Raw genomic sequence first — 19815 nt, forward strand, 5'->3', positions numbered from 1 at the left:
TGGAAGAAAATTAAAAACACATTTTTTTTGGTTACTTGTGAAAGATGCACTCTTGTTTTGTTTTATAACTATAGTGGTGATTAGTATTTATAACAAAAAGTTAAACATCTTCTTTAAAAGTCATGACCATAAGAGTGATAAAACACACACACACACACACACACACACACACACACACGCACACACGCGCACACACACACACACACACACACACACACTTACACATTTAGCTGCACAAAAAAATAAATTTGCACCATGGAAACGAAAAGTATTTTTGTAATGCCAGTTGCAAACTTGCTTCTGTTGTAATAACTTAAAGAAATGGGAAATCTATTGAGAAACACTCCATACAGTATTGGTTAGCCCTATTAGAGTTATGCTTGTGTGGCCAAAACATTGCACAGGTCGTAGCACCAGTAAAAAGACACACCACATTGATGTGAGGGACTCACATTTGCGTACAGTATACATACTAAAAAGAGGTCACATTGAGTACCAGCAATGAGGAAAATAAATTAGTGTTGGTAGACTTACAGACTATTTACAGATTAGTTAAATACTCAGCTACTGCAGGAAAGATGATGATGATGATGATGATGGGAGTGGAGTGGAGTGCATGTCATGATGGCTGAGGGGTTTGCAGCAGTCTTTGCAGCACATGAGAGAGAGGGGGGGGGGGGGGGGGGGGGGGGGACTGCTATGTTCTGTTCTGTTCTGCAGCTGACCCCAGATCAGCAGATCACAGAGAGAAAACCATTCAAGATGCTTAAGGGGCCACGACTCGACTGGCCCGCCTCCGGGGCCACTAGTCCTGGGCTGCTGGGATTTGGATGCCTGAGAGATCCTACAAGAGAGGCACACAGAAGTCTCATCTGTCACTGAAGTTGCATAAAGGCTCGTCCACAACCCAGCTCATGTGGACGAGAGGACACAGAGCGGGACAGCATGGCAAACGCAGTGGCCATCTTCTCAAAGGTCTTGTCCATGCTAAGGATTAGGATCTTCTGAGAGTTAGGATGCCATTGCCTATAGGAAAATAAAACCACACACTTTGAGACACCATTCAACCCATCACCTTTATTTGCTCCTGGTTATTGTTCTATTAGACTTCAATAACCATCAACTGTGGATGTGTGAAGGCAGCCCTCACCAGCTGGGTCTGCTGCCGGAGGAGGGGGCGGGGGAGGGTTTCTCCGTGGACCTGCACGCCGTCGCCTCTCCGCCCCGCCGCTCGCCCGGGGCCCGCGTGATGGGCACGGCGCTGGGATGGCGCTCGACCGCACGGGGCGTCCTGCAATCTGTGATCTGCACAACACAGAGCAACACACTCACCCACTGAAACAGTACACACGCACAGTGCAATATTTATACACATACATTTTCTCAAAACCCTGGAAAAATGGGAAAACATGCTCAACACATTTATACAGTATTTAGGCCAAGTGTTCCTTGTAAACAGAAAATATACTATTTTGTTACAAACATGTTGCACACATCATTGGAGGTTATATTCCGTCACAAACGGCACGTGTAAAATGGTCACATCAGACAAATACTACACACTCAATATCAGTGGAGTAAACCAACTTTAGCAGACCATCCAAACTCACCTAATGAACCGTTAGCTTTGGTTTCAGTGTCCTTGGGTGAAATGAACTCTTTTTTCTCATCAACAGTGTTTCTCCGCGCTAAAGCTGGCTTCACTCGTCCACATGCCGGCGCACTGCTGCTGCTGCGCGTGCTGCGGGCGGGCGGGCGGGCGGGCGCGGGCATGAGGGGGAGAAGAAACAGCGGTTTGTATTTGGACCCTGACTCGGCCAATCAAACCAAACATCTGGAGCAGTCTTTAGGTGTTCCCTCACGCACACGCTTCTCATTACGCTCATCTCTGTCAAAACTCAGCCAAGCGTAGCCTTGGTTACGTCACAGGGGAGAAGTTTAACCCCATGTTAAAGATGGCATTCGGGGGGGGAAACAGTGGGAATGTGTCAGGACTGCCCGTCAAAATGCACCCATTTACTTGAGACAGATTGCTACATGACTGATGTGATATGCATTCTAGCTAGATTTAAAAAATAAAAAGGGGGGTTAATGCACTCATCTCTCCAGGCTACTCTGACGCCTGATCCCAGACCAGTGGCACTACCTTGCTGTGCTGTGCGCACTGCTATTAGATGATATGCTGGACTCAGAGACACTGATCCCAGGCCAGTGGCACTACCTTGCTGTGCTGTGTGCACTGCTATTAGATGATATGCTGGACTCGGAGACGCAGCGCCGACGGGGCTCCAGTGACCTAGTAACACCCAGCTCCTGCTTGATGACAAAGCCATTATATAGACCTACAATGAATTCAAAAAAGAATCACAGCAACATATTAAAATGTGTTTAACCTTCTCTGGGTTGAAGGAATGTGTGAGAACAGGCAAGCAGGTTTATGATCTCATTACTTGTGGACACAGGAGGCCAAATTAATTATGGATTAAAATCTAATGAAAGTTTTTCATTATTCAAAATCACATAAATCATTTGTAGTAACACAGGATTTAAATTCATAGAAACATTTTCAGATAAAAAAAAAACCATGGCATTTTGTAATAACCTTTGTACTATGTAATGTCATGACTTACCCGTGTCCAAGCGCTTGATGGGAGACTCCTCGTCGTCCGCCAGCCCGTCACTACTGGCACTGTGGGTCCGCTTCCTGGGTTGGAGGAGGGTCTCTAGCCTGGGGATGACCACGGACAGGAAGGTGGTGGTGCCGAGCTGAGGGCCTCTGATCGGGCTCTTCGGGGGCTTCTGTGGGCTGACGCTCTTTGACTTGCGGAAGAGGACGGCAGTCCGGCGGTTGACAGTGGAAGTGGAAGTTTCAGCAAGCGTGGATGTGGCTACTAGACTCAGAGCGTTAGTGGGGGGGAGCAGCAGCAGGTCTGGGTTGGTCCCGACGGGCACCGAGGCGGCCTGTTCTCCGTCCAGTGGGTCTGCCTTGGAGCCTTCCTCTGGAGTGGCTTCTGCTGGATTCAACGGTGGGGGTTCTGATTGACTCACTGAGATCTGGATTTCAGGTACGCGCTCAGGAGTCTCCGGTTTGGGAAGTAACGGATGGTGTTCTAGAAGGACAAAAATGACCAAACAAAAGGAAGTCACAAAAAATTCCAAATATTTTTAGCTCCACTATTTTGTTAACAGGTCAGGAAAAGCATGAAAGCTATAGTTACAGACCATATCTAAGAAAGCATCCTAATATGTACTCCAGTTCCAGTTTTAATACAAATTCAGTGTTAACTGATATTGCTTAACCTTAAAACACTACAACAGTGTGAAGCAAAAAGGCCTGTAGATACGCACGCTCTTCACGTGAGACCGGTTCCACAGGGAACTCCTTGAACTCCTCCGCAGGTCTCGTGATGTCAGGGGGGAGACGCTGGCTGCTCGCGCTCGCGCTCACGCTCGTGCTCACGCTCGTGCTCACGCTCGTCTCACTCCGGACATCGTTGATGGTTTTCTTGAGCAACTTGAGCCGTTTGTTTCGTGACGGGCTGGACTTCATACTGCTGAGCAGGTCCAGGTGGTCCAGTAGCCGTTTGAGCTGCTCCTCCTGAGACAGCTGTTTGCGGCTCACTGGGTTCAACAGGCGGTCAACTGCCAAGGGGCCGAGACAGAGGACGTGAGACACACACACGAGTGGGAGACAAACGGCAATAATAACAGCTTAGTTAAGCAGCTTTTGGAATGTCTCTTACCATCATCCCAGGAGAAGGTGGGGGGGGGCTCCAGCTTGGGGGGCTCAGGAAGATGCATTCCGCTGGGGAAATCAAAGCCGATCCTCTCGGCGTCTCGACGGGCCTTCCTGAGGATCACCCCGCCGAGGTCCCGCATGCGGACAGCGGCACGGTAGAAGAAATTGTCCTTGGCGTTGTACTTCATGCAGTTGGCAATGATGAGGTTGAAGTCGTCTTCGAACTCATCAAGGTTTCGGTAACCGTGAGTGTCTATACGTTTCCGAACGGTAGAGAAGTCCATTGGGTGTTTGATGACATCCAAATAATCTGGAACCTGGGAGTTGAATCAAATACACATCAAATAGTCATTCTTCTACTTTCATTCCCTTGTGCCACTCTAGGCTTTCATTTGAACAACTAACCCACTGTAGCATATATATTTATATTTATATATTTATCCCTGCACTTCTCGCACTCTCCACTTCTTCTTTGCACTACTGTTGTGCAACATTTCACAGCTACTGTATATAGCCATTCCGCCTTGTACATACTTTTTTAAACTCCTTAGTCCATTGCACTGTTGCACTGTTGCAAATGTTGCAAATGTTACACCCAGGATGCTGCGCTCTTCTAGTGAGCGTCGTTTGGCACTGCCGTCTGTGCAAGTACGGCAGTCCAGACTATTCTCATTTGTAGTTCCACGTTGGTGGAATGAACTACCCAGCACTACCAGAGCAGGGGCGTCCCTCTCTACCTTTAAGAAGCTCTTGAAGACCCAACTCTTCAGAGAGCACTTCCCGTCCTAACTGGCACTTCGACTAGTGCGTAACTTGCAATTACAGCAGTTACATTTCTGCACTTCTTTCTTTCTTTTTTATTTCATTTTGCTATATTTCTTATGTAAAGTAGTATTTATTTATTGTTACACCAGGTTCTATTGCTCGTAGCTTGAATATTCTCTCCCTTGTACGTCGCTTTGGACAAAAGCGTCTGCTAAATGACTAAATGTAAATGTAAATGTTGCACTGTTTGTTTGTTTGTATTGCATTGTATTGTATTGTGTTATATATTTTGTGTAAGCACACTGAGAGTCACTTTACCAAGTCAAATTCCTTGTTTGTGCAAACTTACTTGGCCAATAAAACCTGATTCTGATTCTGATTCTCATTATTCCAGCAGTACTTGCTGAAGGAAAGTGAAGGTGAATGAGGCCTCAGGGTCATAGTTCTGAGCCCAGTCACACAATCTTTCTTCTTGTTGTTGTTTTTCTTGCCTTCTCAGAACCTCTCACAAACACACACTGCACACCATTCCCAGGTGACATCAGCAAGTCAATGAGGACTTGTTTATCTCTATATACAGACACAACACAAACATTCTACAAGGTTGGCACCTCATCTGGCCTAAAAAAGAAGCTTATATATATTACTAGTCTGCCTTTGGGAATTGAACCTGGGAGACGTGGGAGACAGGCATGCTAACCACGTGGCTTAAAGTGGTGACAGCTAGTCTCATGATCAGTGTGGCCTCAGGAAGTGGAGATTACACAGCACACCACTACCCCATTACACTCACCGCGTACGCAGCAACATGGGCTAAGGCCCTCCTCTAGTTGCTCCACAATGTGGCAGAAAGCTGGGACCTTGGACATGCGAGACAGGCATACCACAAGGCTGAAAGCCCTGGCTGCTGTTCTAATAACTTGTGCAGCCATATGAGAAGCAACGCAGTGACCTGTTCCCTTAATTCCTCCATTCTTTACTCCCGATCTGGGTCACAGAAGCCCTCAGGGCTCAAACCTAGAACGTTGACCACAGTACAAGCAAGCTAACCACACAAAGCTAAAGGCGAGCCCACTTCGTCCCATGACCAGCCTGCATGACATTACACTGAGGCCCACAGTTAAATATACACAGCTGAGAATGTGGTGATGGTACTACTAATCAGTCATCGATCCACTGATCCGGCCCTTAAAGACGCCTTAAAATCAACTACAAATATAATGGGCGACTAAAGAGCTAAATGATTTTAGATATGATTCCATTGCAGTACACAGATACTGAGCACAACACCAGAATCATCTAGGTACGGCACTATGCCATAGATCAGGAGAGCAGACCCATAACGTCTGAGAAGGAACACACGGTGGTGGAGCAGCTAGTCAACCGGGCAGACATGACATGAGTGGACGTGATACTGAAGATTCAGTGACCAAACATTCTATGGAGGCTAGCATGATAAAGGAGATGGACGTGTATTTCAACATAGATTTGATATCTGTTTACAAAGTAACATTTATGGCTAGCTTACTGTTGGTCAGCTAGCATTACCCAAGCAAACATAGCTACTAATTTCTCACATCAAGGCTACAAACGTCAAAAATTAGTTTGACAAATTAACAATAATAAAAAGTCCGTTCCAAACCAGAAGCAGGAGTGTATGTATTTCATGCACTCAAAACCTATGTGCTGTATTTACACAAAAAAGAAACTAGCCACGCTGCAAAGCAAATGTCCTGACATGTCTTGCTATATGTATTCCACGGGAATGGATGCAATTTGTTATTCTGATGAAATGTCATGTTATTCCCAAACCAGATTACTGCACAGTACTTCATCAGCATAATCAAACAACTAGCATCGGCAAGTCCCACTGTTTCTACTGACATGTGCTTCACTTTGAGTCAATGAGTATTTTGAGGGTTATCCTACCAAGAAAATGTGTGAATTTCGACACAATCAATCAGTCTCCAGGAGTTAATTATTGACCACAAAAAAAAAAGATCATTGTGCTAAGCAAGCCAGAGGCAATCCCCCATGTTGCTGCAATAACCTACCTCTGTGACACAGACAGGGTGGGCAAAGATCTTGGCCTGATCCTTCTCCCTGAGCTGCTCCAGGACTGCTCTCAGAAGAATGGTGAACGGCGTGAGCTGCATCTCAAGCACAGACTGCTGAAGCCTCATCTGTGCAGAATGGAATGAGATCATGATTAAAGCCGCTCTCGCAGAGCAAGAGGAAGCAACATCCAGGTCAATAACATGGAGACAGCACTTGTAATATATAGCCCTGCATAGGCCTAAGGCAAAGTGAGGCAAAGCGTGTACAGTCATTTCAGATTGAGCTTTTTCTTTTGGCGCCTTGGTTACCTCCTCTCTCTTGAGTTTCTCCCTCTTGCGGATCAGCTCCAACAGCAAGCGAGCGCGCTCCAGGTCATGGCGCAAGCGGTGCCATTCCTTCAGCTGCTCCTTACGGCTGTGGCAATCCTTCTCACGCTGCTCCTGCTGCTGGAAACAGTACAGGACACAGAAGAAGAAAAGAAAGAAGAAGAAAAAAAAGCCTTTATTGTCATTGTATTTATACAACGAAATTTTGAGTGCTTCTCCTGTTGGTGTGACGAGGGACAACATATAACACAACAACAACATATAACATAACAATACTACAACTATCCAAAAACAGTAGGAACAGCCCCCCAAAAAATATATATATACATTAAGAGTAGAACAAAGTGCGGTGGCATAGACTAAAGTACTTCAATAAATACATCAATTAATACAGCTTTGTTTATGCACATGTGGAAGCACCGGATATGTCAAGAGCCCCTGTTCAAAACAGGCCATGTACACACAACACAGCACGTGGCATACGGACATCTCAGATGACTTGAACTCACCGGCTCCGGGGGTTTGAGAGTCAGTACGGCTGGGGTTGTGTGGAGCCGTCGAATGAGGGGTACACCATTCCTTGCTTGTCTCTTCAGCATCCAGTAACTAAGAACGCGCTCCACAAACAAGCGCTTCCTCTGGACTGACACTTGATTTAAGATTGTGTTGAAGCTGAAACATGAGGGAAGGAGACGCGACAGGTGAGTTCTGGAAGGCAGAGGAGCACTTTAGCAGCTCAACTTTCAAAACTGTCTTGCAGCTATTAGGACAAATTCTTCTGTAGGCTGGTAAAGAACATCAACCAAATTAACCTTTACTAATGCTTATTACAAAGAAACACAACAATCTCGATGACCATGATTCTATCTAGGGCACAGTGCATTAATAGCTTCAAAGCAAAAACATTAAAAACTTACCTTGCTTGAGTTAAACTAGGCTCAGACACAGCGGGGACTACGGGTTCCGGTTCAGGCACGGTTTTCTTGATCTTCTTTTGCATGTGTTTCAATTTCCTTGTACCTTTGAGATCATTTTTGAGGTCGTGTTTGGAAGATGCCTCGTCATAGATGCCAAGAGGCCTCCTGGTGCAACTGCTGGGAGTGTGTGTTCCGCAGAAAGCAGTCTTCTTCACTGAGAACGCAGAAGAGCCTTCCTTGGTCTCCTCTTTCACCAACTCCATCTTCATGTAGAGCCCTGCCTTCTGAGCACAACTCACATGGAAGGCTGTGTAGCAGTTGGCCCTGTGACACTGAATACAAGCTCCCACACTCTTCTCTTTGCAGAGGTAGCACGTCAGCTTCCAGCGGGCCGGCGGGATGTTGGCCACTCCGTCGATGGGCTCGATGAAGACGGTGTTGGTGAAGCCCACCTCAGGCAACCACAGAGCGCACACCACATGACCCCAGCGGTCATCATCTGTCTTCTTAAGTGCACCACCTTTGTTGGGGCAGAAGACACACTCGCCTGGCTGGGAGGGGGATTGCATACAGTGGCGGCAAAGCCACTGGCCTTCTGGAATATAGGGCACGCCGTAGCACTCCTGGTGTACTGCTAAATTGCACATGTCACAGAAGAGAATGACATTGCTGTTTTGACATTCGCCGTCCATGCAGATGCAGCAAACGGCATCCTCATCAATCAGTGACTGAGGATCCACTTTTCCCTGGGTCTCGATGAAGGACTCCTTCTCGAATCGGTCCATGAGGAATTCAAAAACATTTTGGGAGACTGGGCTGAAGCCCTCGCTCCTCCTCTTCTCATTGACCAGCTCTAACCAGGCGTAGTCTTCCTCGTCCATGTCGTACTCCACCTCCTCGTCCAGCTCCTCTGAGGTCTTCTCCACATAGGTGTAGTAGTTAGAGGGCCTTCGGGGGACCAGCGGGAGGTTGTATTCCACAGTGCGAATCTTGGGCTCAGGCAACGCATGTCCCTGCACAGCTGCCCCCTGTGCGGTGGTCAAGGCGGCAGTCTTTTTCTCTTGGTTGATTTTAAGGCGTGCAGAACGCACCAAGACCTGCTGTGGCTTCTCGCTGTTCTCCTTATTGCTGTTGCACTCATTGATCTCTTGTGCTACGGGGTCGTCGTCATTAATCACGTCAAGCTTGTCATAGATGCTGATCCTCTGCACTCTGCCATCGACCTCCAGATCCACCATGCGTTGAGCCTGTGCATACGTCAGAGTTTCCCGATTACGAGATGGTTTGATGGGCGATGATGGTCTCTCCTCAGAGGTTCTATGATGCCGAGTCTTTTTCTTCATGTTTAGCACCTGAGATGCCTACAACAAGAAAGAGACAGATTCAATGTATGTTGTATTATAATTGATCATTGTAACATTAGCTCCAAAACCATAACAGCAAATATTGAAAATACTTAGACTATGTACGGAAGCTACAAGTAGGCTACAGTCATATTGTTTTTCACTAAACTGCCATACAGCAGAAAAGAGGAAGTTAAACATGCGTGAAACGTGCGAACATCCTCTTAATTTTGATTCCTAGCGGTTTCACAAAGTGTCACATGGACTAATACGATAAGACAACCATCTAAATCAACATTTAACTTGTATCTATGCCACAGAACAACAGTTGACTGCTGCAACTATAGTTCCTAACCAAAACAACTATGTAAAGACTTGGAATAAACGACGTTTTAAAAGCGGTTATCACATCCTAATATGCAGCAATGTGGTTTTAGAAAAAGCAACATTAGAAAGGCTTCAAGTTGGCACATGAAAATCGGTCAACAAGGGCGGGTTTAAAACCTGCAATAGGGCGTGGTTAACCTCGATGTATGTCCTGTAGCAGAGAATTTCTGAAGCCAGATGCTAGCTGACGACCCAGAAGCTAGCTAACGTAGGATAGTTAGCTAAAGCTAGTTATCGCTGGAGAGCAGAGTAACAAATAGCGATTGGAGAGTCGCAGTTTACGTAGCTAGCTAGCTAGCTATATGATATAGTAAACCCACTTAACACAAGGAATGCACTTCCGTGCTCTAAATCACAACCAGTAACGTTGACACAGCTAACGTTAATTGACAACAATCGGCCACCCGTCTAGTTAAATAATAAGATAAAACCAATACTAAAAATGGGTTCAGCCCGTAATATAACAGGGGCCGTTTAACGTTAGTCAGCTGAATTCACTTAAAAACACAGCAACATGGCGTCAAATGGGTCCAAGACATACTAACATTAGGTTAGGTTAACGTTATATGTCTATCCCAGCGAGCAATAGCTAACAAGTGGGTTCCGCATAGCCGTTGCTAGCTCCAAGCTATAACGTTTGTTATGCACATAAAAGTGTTCCAATATATCAACAATAATGCATGTACGACTTAAAGTACTCAATTGAAACAACAGTCGATACATTAAAGAACACACCAGACGTTAATCGAAATATCCACACCTTAGTACTTCGAGACCTTCCGCTCGAATGGCTGAAGCAGGCTAAGCTAGCTACCACTAGCTACAATAATGTAGCTAAGGCCTCCAAAACAGCAGCGATTTCCTTCTGAATAGTCGCATCCAACGGGAGCAGCTCGTGCTTTGAGACACAAATTTGAAGGATACAGAGAAGTATCCAAGACAACCTTTAAGATTCTAATTTCAGCCAGTTTCCGACGTTTGAATTTTCATCAAAAGTATCAATTAATTGGGGTCTTCTCTGCAAAAAAATCCCCACTATAATAGCAGCAGCTTCTTGCTAGCAGGCTGGCTGACTCGCTAGCTAGCACTTTCTTCCTCAAAACAACACAATGCGGCTGTGCTGATCAGGTGACGAGAATCGTCCTTTGTTTTGACTTCCGGGTCAAAATGTATTATATTATGCCACAATAAAAGTTTCTATAGACTGCCTGCTGTTACCAGACACTGTCACCACTAACACATCCATAAAACGATTATATATATTTTTAAATTAGAAATAGGTACAAACATAGCTAAAGGATTAAGTGTTGGCAGTGTGCATGCTCTAACCTGTAAACATGGGCACCGAAATGAAAATCAACAAGTAAGGCAGCCGACTGCATAATTTACTAGATTAATACTAATGACAGCACCAATGCAAATTCGTAATCAGACCTCTGTATCATATAAACATATCTACCACTTTCCCCTGCCCCCATGTCCAAACTCATGTTGGGGCTTAACTCAGTTTCAAAAGTCACCTAATGTTACCTAATGTTAACTCAAGATTAACATGAGTTAACTGCATTTTGGAACAGTGTATTTTTTCTACATGTAAAAGCACTGACCAGCGTTTTTCATAAGAAAAACACATCAGAGCACTCTTTCATGTAGAAAGCAACGCTGTTCCAAAATAGTTGAGTGTCTTTTGTTACCACAACAACTCATGTTTACACAACTCTATCTCAAAAATCCACCAGAGACCAATCACCAACATCTTCCTCAGAAGCACAGTTCATTGGGGTGTACGTAGAAGAGGCCTTCCCGAGATGCTTTGCGCAGCCATCCATAGAAAATGAATTGTATCTGTACAAGGCAGCAGGTCAGGTGCACCGGAATAGTGGATATGCAGCGTCAGAAGGGGGTCCAAATCGCTCGGCACAGCCCGGCAAAAAGTGCAATGGAAAAACTCCAAAGTGGGGTTAAAACCCATGGGTTTTAGCCTCCTTGCTTCTTGCCTTCTTGTTTTGTCATTGTATGTGTAGGCTACCTGTCCATAATTCTCCTAGGATCTGGAACTCACTTCCCATTATGAATCTTGAGCTCTAAAAAAGATGGTATTTTCACTGTGAAAATGTCTGTCTCTGACTCCGCATAGTTTTAATGATTGTGACATCGGAGATTAATGATTCTATAACCAAAAGAATAACGAAAAATTAATGACAATGTTTTGTTTTGCTGAAATACTGCTTGCATTTTCAGCCTACATACATTGTTTTCTAAGTTTTGAATGTGGAGTATGTGTAATCTAATAAAATGTTTGAGTTAGGTTTTCAAGGTTGCTAACTTCCAAAGCTTATTTGGCATGAGATTGATGAAGCCTTTTTGGCGTGAAATTAATTGATTTGGATGCTAGCCTGAGACAGTACTGAGGTAAATGACTTTGGGCACCAGGAAAAACTACAAATCTCCGTGAGACAGGGATGACAGCGATAAGGTTACAGCATACGTCGCATTCATTCATAAATTACATTGGCAGGGATATTTTTGATGAAACACTAGCGAGTCAACAATTTTCCTAACACAGCCAAACATCAAGCAAGCGCAACATAAGACATAGCAAGACAGCTAATTGGTTAGACTAGTTCAACAGAAAGAAGGCCAGCTCAACATCTGACTTTTGTCCTCTTTGTCTCTTTAAGCTCTCACCAACAAGTAAAAGCCAGTCCGAGACAGATTCTTGTTCAGTCTCTAGTTTGGTTACTCTTTTTCTCTTCTTCCCTTCCTCTCCCTTCGTCCTTCGGTTTCTTTGTCGCCTCTTCCATAATGTCCATAAAGATAATACTGCGCTAGCTTCTTCTTATAGCTAGCAGAAGGGTCTAGTTGTTGTGTGAGGTGGTGTCATAAAACATTCCAAGTCGGGTCCTTCAAAGGTTAGGCAAGACTCCTTCTTAACAATCGGAGAAAAACAATGTAGCAGTCTAGCTAGTGTGGAGGTGTGTGTTATTGAAAAGGTCCCCCCTTCAAATTCTGCGCTAGTGTTTTTTTTAAAGGCTCTGGGACGTGAGCGAAGGATTGTGGATGCAACTGCATCCTTGAAAATTCTCTGAACATAAATATTCAGTCCTTGGTAGAATTCAAAGAGAAAATTAGAACGGTCCTTCAGGTGGGATTCGATGACATAGCATCCTTGTAACGCAGCCGTCAAGGATCTGTTAAAGACTCTTTCTTGACTTTGAGAAACACCCATAGTGCAATACCAGACACAGACACCATTTTCCGTATTACAAGTCAGTGTACCTCTGAAATAATTTTTTGAAGCTCTGTTTTGATGTAAAATTGTTACATAATGTTGCTTTAACGGTGATGCGTGAGTGAGCAAGCACATCTCAACCATGAGGAAACCATGACTAGTCGAATTATCTAAATGCTTAGGAATGGTGCTTCAGTGCTTCCTTTTGTATCTCCTTTAGCTTAGAGTAGGCTACACTGGACCATCCTTTGCGAAAGGAAAGGATTATGCAACGACAATAAAATCCACCGTCGCATAATTACGTATGGCGTTTCCGTCGTATGGCAACACATCTGACTTTTATTTTGACAGGGCAGCAGGAAAGAAACGGGTATAGCCTGTTCTTGTTTGTCTACTAAAGTAAAGTTAGTAAGTTTGGTTTATCACCAATGTAAAGCTCGTTTGTATGACAGACAGTAACGAGTACGACAGTACAGAATGGCAGGGAAGGAACCATGCCCTTTGATTGTTGTTCGTCCATCCCGTTGTATCGTTGATGAGAAGTTCTTAGTGCTTGTTCAGAATTTGCCTCCTGGACTGGCGGTCACTGTACATGCCTTAATTCACTCTGAAGACGATGACTTTTGGGAGGCGTTTGGTCATTACATCAGTGATGACAGGGGATGTGTTAATGGTAGGCTTATAGCACACATTTTATATTCTTCAGATGTTTTCACAGTTGTCTTTGTTGACAAAGTGGTTCAGTAATGAAAGTGTTTTGAGTGCTGCCCCCCACAAATGTATTGTGCTCTAAACACTTGGTTCCTAGTTGCCAAGGATGCTAGTATTGGAGGGTCTTATGACGGTGTCGAGCCAATGGGTCTTTTATGGAGCATGAAACCAATCCCAGGAAGTAGACCAGGTCTCAGGTGAAGTGTAATACTGTTGATATATTTGCTTTTATATGCTCAGCAATTGTCATTGTACTTTAAGTTGTTTGGTTGACCTATGTCAGGTTACGGAAGAAGGAAGTGCACACTCCATTGGTTGTAAACATTTCAGTTTACCAAGGCCACATGAATGAAAGGTTTAAAGACACACGCGCTCTGGCGTGTGCTGTGGCTGAGCGCTGGTACATGGCTCCTGGTGTTCAGAGGGTCGGCATCACCACAAACGGACTCAAAGGGACTCTGTTCTTACCTCCAGGTAGACATGTATTTATTGAGGTAGAAACCATATTACAGTTTGAGCATCATTTTTCTACACAGCTCACAAAAGGCATTTAACCAAAACATCCTGTCTCTCACAAACCTCAACACAGTTAGTCTGGATTGTCCTGCCTCTGTCTCCGTTTCTATTTTATGGTAGCATAGTCCTTTATCAGCACAGAGCTATCATACAGGTGAATTAAAACATAGCAAAGATAAAAAAACAAATGAATATAAACATCTGTCATTTGACAAATTGCTTTAACGAATAATATAAATCATATGTGAAATGAATTTGTAGGTGCTGGACCTTTTCCTGGTCTGCTGGATCTGTGGGGAGGTGGTGGGGGCTTAGTGGAGTACCGCTCTGCCCTGCTGGCCTCCCATGGGTATGTGTCTTTAGCTCTGGACTACATGACCCCCAAGACCTCTGGCAATGGCACGCAGCATGTTGGCAATGACTACTTTGAGGTAATAGTTTCTACACTACCGATTTGGTTGCTATCTGTTTACACATGCATTGTAGCACAGACTCTCTGTCGCTGTTATCATGTTATTATAGTTCTTGATCAACCATGATACAACTTTTAAGGGCCATGATTTCAAAAAGTAAGCAAAAAAATGTCCAGAGCAGGCTGTAAAACAGATTTTTTTTTTCACAAAGCAACACCCTGTCCATGACCTTGGTCTCGCTATTATGTTGCCAAACACCCGTCTTCTTGGGTAATAAACTCCACTGGGTTCAAACTCCAGTAAACTCTGATTTTGACCCATTTAATGCTTACATAACATTTGGAGTGAATGACACACATTGATTATGGCAAGATGGACATCCACTTAAACAGTGAAATAAATTAAGCTACTAATTTAGTTTAGTAAGCTAAACAGACATGATTTATTTTTCTCTTCGAATGTTTCAGGCAGCATTCCGATTGCTCCAGGAGCACCCTCAGGTGTGTGGTGACAGGATTGCAATGTTGGGCCTGTCGTTTGGCACCTCCGTGGCTCTGGGCATGGCTGTGTATTCCCCAGTTATAAAGGTACTCAAGACCAACCTTTTACACAGAGGTCACACACCGCCAGTAAACGCTATGAAACACTTTATATAGTGAGCAAGACAGCATGGTTGTACATTGAGTTTGACCCAGTTTTAAAATGACACCATGGCATCTGAAATAATATGTCATCACAATTTGGAAGTCAAAGGAATACAAATATTTTGGTTAAGTATGGAAAGTTCTATGTGTTAAAAAAAAACATTTGTCTGTGGGGTTTTTTGTGGGGTATTTACTTTGTAGAACTTTTAAGTTTAGTAATCTCTGGCTTTCTTCCTGTGTCTCTTTGCCAGCCCAAATGTTTGGTGTCTGTGAGTGGGAGCCATGTCATGCCTGTTAATGGCTCCCTGTCAGATGTCTTTGCAGAGATCAAAAAGTACGTGTTACCATCTAAACCCATTTATATCCATATGATGTCAAGTGTAGATTGTGACAACACAAATGCATTCATTTAAAGAACTCCAGCATTACTATACCGTAACTGAAACTTTAATATATATATATATATAACAGCTGCTACACTCAAGCTGGGAATTGCACCCACCTCTCTAGCTACTGTTGTTTCTGAATTCTTGTGTAGAAATGCCCATAACACTCGCCATGATGAGGAGAATAGGATCATATGGCGGGATTTGCTTTTACCCATTCCTGATGACCCCTCCAAGAAAGTTGATGTGAGTTGAAATCACAATTCTTTGTTTACACCAAAATTCATCTTCACTTAAAGGTGCAGTATGGTATATATAGGGTGATCTATTAGCAGAAATTGAATATAGTATTCATAATTGTTCATTACTGTATAATCACCTGTAACCACGAATCGTGTTTTCATTAGCTTAGAATGAGCCCTTCGTATCTTACACAGCGGAGATGTTGTGATGATGTGCTGAACTCAAACGCACGACTCGGACTCAGGAGTAAGGAGAGAATAAACTTTACTGAAACGGGGTTCGGTACACAGGTGGTCAGTCCAATAGCAAGCAAACTATTCAAGAGGACATAGACAAAAGGGTAATCCGTTGTTCAGGCAGAGGTTGGCAACAAGTAAATTAATAAACAAGGAACTATCAAACGAACGCGAGGGAATAACAACGGAACTTACAATCATAACAACGAGCGCTAGAAACACAAGGAACACGGAGAAACACAATGAAAAAGCAATGGCGTGAACGCACCGAGAAAACAAAACACAAGAAATTAAATACGACAGCTGAAAACAATCAAGGCGGGGCAGACAATCAACAAGGCAGGGTACACACAAGGGCAGGGCGTGAGGAGTCTGACACAAGGAGACAAAGGTAAACAAACACAAAAGCAAACACATGGAAAACAAAGTAGAAACAGGACGGGGCTTAACAATCAACAAGGCGGGGCACACACAAGTGCAGGGCGTGAGGAGGGACACCAGGAGAAAAAGGTAAACGAGCACAAAAGCGAAGAACACACGACAACACCAGGAAAACAAACTAAGAAACAGGACGGGGCTTAACAGTATCTATATAGGGAGCTGATCCTCTTCCTCCAGGTCTGCCATGTTGCGCCACCATATTTCTGCAGTAGCCCAGAGAAGACAAACCAAAGCCCTGGCACTAGAGAGGGTCTTTCACATTTTGACCTGATGGCCTGACGGCCACCATCACCTGTCCTACGTGCCTGGAAAGGGAGAGGTATTCAGTTGGTTGCAATCTGCAGGCTCACCGCTAGGTGCCATTAAATCCTACATACTCCACCTTTAAGCTCTAGCCATGCAAAAATCAAATCAAACCAGACACATAGGTCAAAAATCAGCTTATAGAAGGATGTATTGTCTTCACAGAAAAAGAATGATGGTTAAACCATTGCTTTCCCTTCTACTGCTGCCCAAAATTGAAGTAGGATGTATAGACATCCTTGTATATACATTACAACGCATACACACATACATAAATACAGAGTACATACACACCACAAATGAAGAATAAATAAGGTGCAGTAAGGTTCACTTGAATGGTTATGATTTGCATCTCCAATGACATGTTTATGCACTAATGTGACTGTTATTATCATCCATTCGGACTCCCAGGTTGGCCGGATCCAGTGTCCTGTTTTGCTTCTAGTGGGAGAGGATGACCAGAACTGGCCCGCCTCAGAATCTGCAGAGGACGTACATTCACGTTGTCTACTGTCTTTACTCTACATCAGGGGTTTTCAACTGGTTTTGTCCCAGGGACCACCATTCTGACCAGAAAGTAATCCGCGGCCCACTGATGTGCCAGTGATTCCCAAAACATTTTACAGTCCCGTACCCTTCTTTTTCATGTTTGTAACCGCCGCCGCCGCCACGCCCCCTCCCCCCGCACACATATTCTGCCTATAATACTTGTCAGTGTAATTTCTTCGCTGAATATGGGTCTACATCAGTATTTTGGGCAATGCGACTTGGCTATTCAGACATAAATATGTCGACGGGCCAAGGTATATTTATATAAAAAAAAAAAAAGTCAATGGTGAACTGATCAACATAGGCTCATTTCGCGGACCCGCTGCAAGGCCATCGCGGACCACCAGGGGGCCACGGACCCCTGGTTGAAAACCCCTGCTCTACATCCTTAGAGTGGATTCCTATCGTTGCCAAAGAAGTGTAACAGTGTCAAAAGTAGCTGTAGTGTACACACTGGAAGTGTAACTATTAAGGATGCCTTTTCTTTTGTTGGTGTTGGTGATTTCCTCATTTTGAAAAATTGTCCATCTAGATGAGGCAGATGATGGAGAAAGCTGGAAACAGCCACCTACTCACTATAGCCTCCTACCCCGGGACCGGACACCTGATTGAGCCCCCGTACAGTCCACACATCCGTGCCAGCAATTTCATGGTGGCTCAGGCAAGGACAAAGGGTAAGCTTTTGTGTAACCATTTACATTTACATTTACATTTAGTCATTTAGCAGACGCTTTTGTCCAAAGCGACGTACAAGGGAGAGAACAGTCAAGCTAAGAGCAATAAAAAGCATGGTGTAACAATAAATACTACTTTACATGAGAATTAGAAAACAACGACCTAGAAAAAAGGAAAAAGAAGTGCAGGAATGTAACTGCTGAAGTGCAAGTTAAGCGCTGGTCAGGTGCCAGTTAGGAAGGGAGGTGCTCTCTGAAGAGTTGGGTCTTCAGAAGCTTCTTGAAGGTAGAGAGGGACGCCCCTGCTCTGGTAGTACAACCATTCCCATGATATCATATAACAAGTTTATTATTTCCACACATTTCTCCCCCAAAAACATGTAGTGATTAGCCTAGGTGGCTAGTGGGGATGACAGGTGTGTGGTGTGTGTCCTGCACATGATGACCATATACCATCAGAATGGATTTTTAGGATGATGCAAAAAACTGGTCGGCTACAAAAACATGGAAAAACAGGAAAACCCTGCATAATGTGTCCATAAATGTTATGGTATTGTTGCACCATGCTTTTTATTGCTCTTAGCTTGACTGTTCTCTCCCTTGTACGTCGCTTTGGACAAAAGCGTCTGCTAAATGACTAAATGTAAATGTAAATGTAAATGCAAGTTTGTTTAGGTTGTTTTTTTTGTGTTTGTATGTTTTTATGTTTACTGTATGCACCTATACATCAGAACAAATCCCAGGTAGGTGTAAACCTACTTGGCAATAAATACTATTCTGATTCTGATTCTGATTCTGAGAACAACAATGATCCTCTAGAGGGCGCTGTAGTTATAAGAAGCAAGCATTTCACCTCTGCTCAAATGTCACTGCTGAGTTCCATCTCCACGGGGGTGACTAATGAATCTTTTTTACCAATATGTCTTTGCTACTTATAATAGCCTCAAATTCAGATTCATGTTCTGTTCAGCTTGTAGATGACACAATAAAGTAGGCATTGTAGGAGTCTGGTAATAGATTCTTGATGGGCATCGCTCTTGTGGTTTGTATTTCAGTGATAGTTCTGTGGGGAGGACAGACTGTGCCACACTCAAAGGCACAAGAGGATGCCTGGCAGAAGACCTTGGTGTTTCTGGAGGACCATCTCTATGGCACCAAGCACAGATGTCCGCGTCCCCAAAACTAAGCTCCGCACCATGGGCGACCGGGCCTTTTCCTCGGCAGCGCCACGCTTATGGAACAGCCTCCCTGACCACCTAAGGGCAACGCAGACGCTGGACTCCTTTAAAGCTGGACTAAAAACATTTTTATTCAGGAAGGCATTTCTGGCCTTGTGTTAAATCGTATGTTAAAATGTTAAAAAGTTTTCTATTATGCTTATGTTAATTCATTTTTATTTTATTGTATTATTATAGTTAGTTTTTAATATGTTGGCACTCTGAGATTCTATTGAATGAAGAGTGCATTACAAATAAAATAAATTATTATTATTATAGATGATGGTCAAGCCAAGGCCTTCAAATAGGGAAAGGGATGAAAGTCATGGTCCTGCTCTACAGTTAGCAGCCATGTCACTTGTTTCTATGGTAACTCTAAACACAGAGATGATAATGCCAGCAAATCGAAACCACACCAATCAACAGTTTGTCAAGTGCAGTTCATGTCATGTCATTAAATAAGTGATACTTCTTATGAAATTCCTAAGCTCAATGACACACCACTTTGGGAGTAGTGCTGGTTCCCTCTATTCAGCAGCATTCTTCTGGGTTTACAACACCCTGTTCTGCTGTCCTACTGCTGTAGTGGTACAGGAGGTAGAGAAGTCGTTTAGTAATCAGAAGGTTGCTAGTTCGATTCCCTGTCGAAGTGTCCTTGAGCAAGACACTGAACCCCTAATTGCTCCTGATGTGCAGTGTGCCATCAGTGTAAATG

At 44.0% G+C, this 19815-nt stretch overlaps 2 protein-coding genes across 5 annotated transcripts; one reads left to right on the forward strand and one right to left on the reverse strand.

Moving 5' to 3' along the window:
- Positions 1–676: 676 nt before the first annotated feature.
- On the reverse strand, positions 677–12549 carry LOC105896026 (bromodomain-containing protein 1-like). 4 transcript variants are annotated; one of them, XM_031564101.2, is made up of 12 exons: positions 12224–12549; positions 7806–9166; positions 7398–7560; positions 6871–7008; positions 6559–6687; positions 3744–4056; positions 3349–3642; positions 2631–3110; positions 2222–2342; positions 1611–1741; positions 1151–1305; positions 677–1026 (listed from the first exon to the last, which is right to left on the reverse strand). In XM_031564101.2, exons 2-12 carry the CDS (start codon positions 9146–9148, stop codon positions 1012–1014), a joined length of 3282 nt encoding a protein of 1093 aa, XP_031419961.1. In that variant the 5' UTR covers positions 9149–9166; positions 12224–12549; the 3' UTR covers positions 677–1011. The 4 variants fall into 4 exon arrangements, 3 of the variants coding, with proteins under 3 accessions (XP_031419961.1, XP_031419973.1, XP_031419955.1); XM_031564113.2 differs by lacking the exon at positions 12224–12549 and adding an exon at positions 10296–11566 and having other exon boundaries at positions 6871–7005; XM_031564095.2 differs by lacking the exon at positions 12224–12549 and adding an exon at positions 10296–11565.
- Positions 12550–12671: 122 nt separating this feature from the next.
- acot19 (acyl-CoA thioesterase 19) lies at positions 12672–19153 on the forward strand. Its single transcript, XM_031564124.2, has 10 exons — positions 12672–13440; positions 13576–13675; positions 13762–13952; positions 14256–14425; positions 14875–14994; positions 15303–15385; positions 15590–15683; positions 17072–17152; positions 17742–17883; positions 18939–19153. Exons 1-10 carry the CDS (start codon positions 13245–13247, stop codon positions 19067–19069), a joined length of 1308 nt encoding a protein of 435 aa, XP_031419984.1. The 5' UTR covers positions 12672–13244; the 3' UTR covers positions 19070–19153.
- Positions 19154–19815: the final 662 nt, after the last annotated feature.

Source organism: Clupea harengus, chromosome 3 (genome assembly GCF_900700415.2).
Source record: "Clupea harengus chromosome 3, Ch_v2.0.2, whole genome shotgun sequence".
Taxonomy (NCBI): domain Eukaryota; kingdom Metazoa; phylum Chordata; class Actinopteri; order Clupeiformes; family Clupeidae; genus Clupea; species Clupea harengus.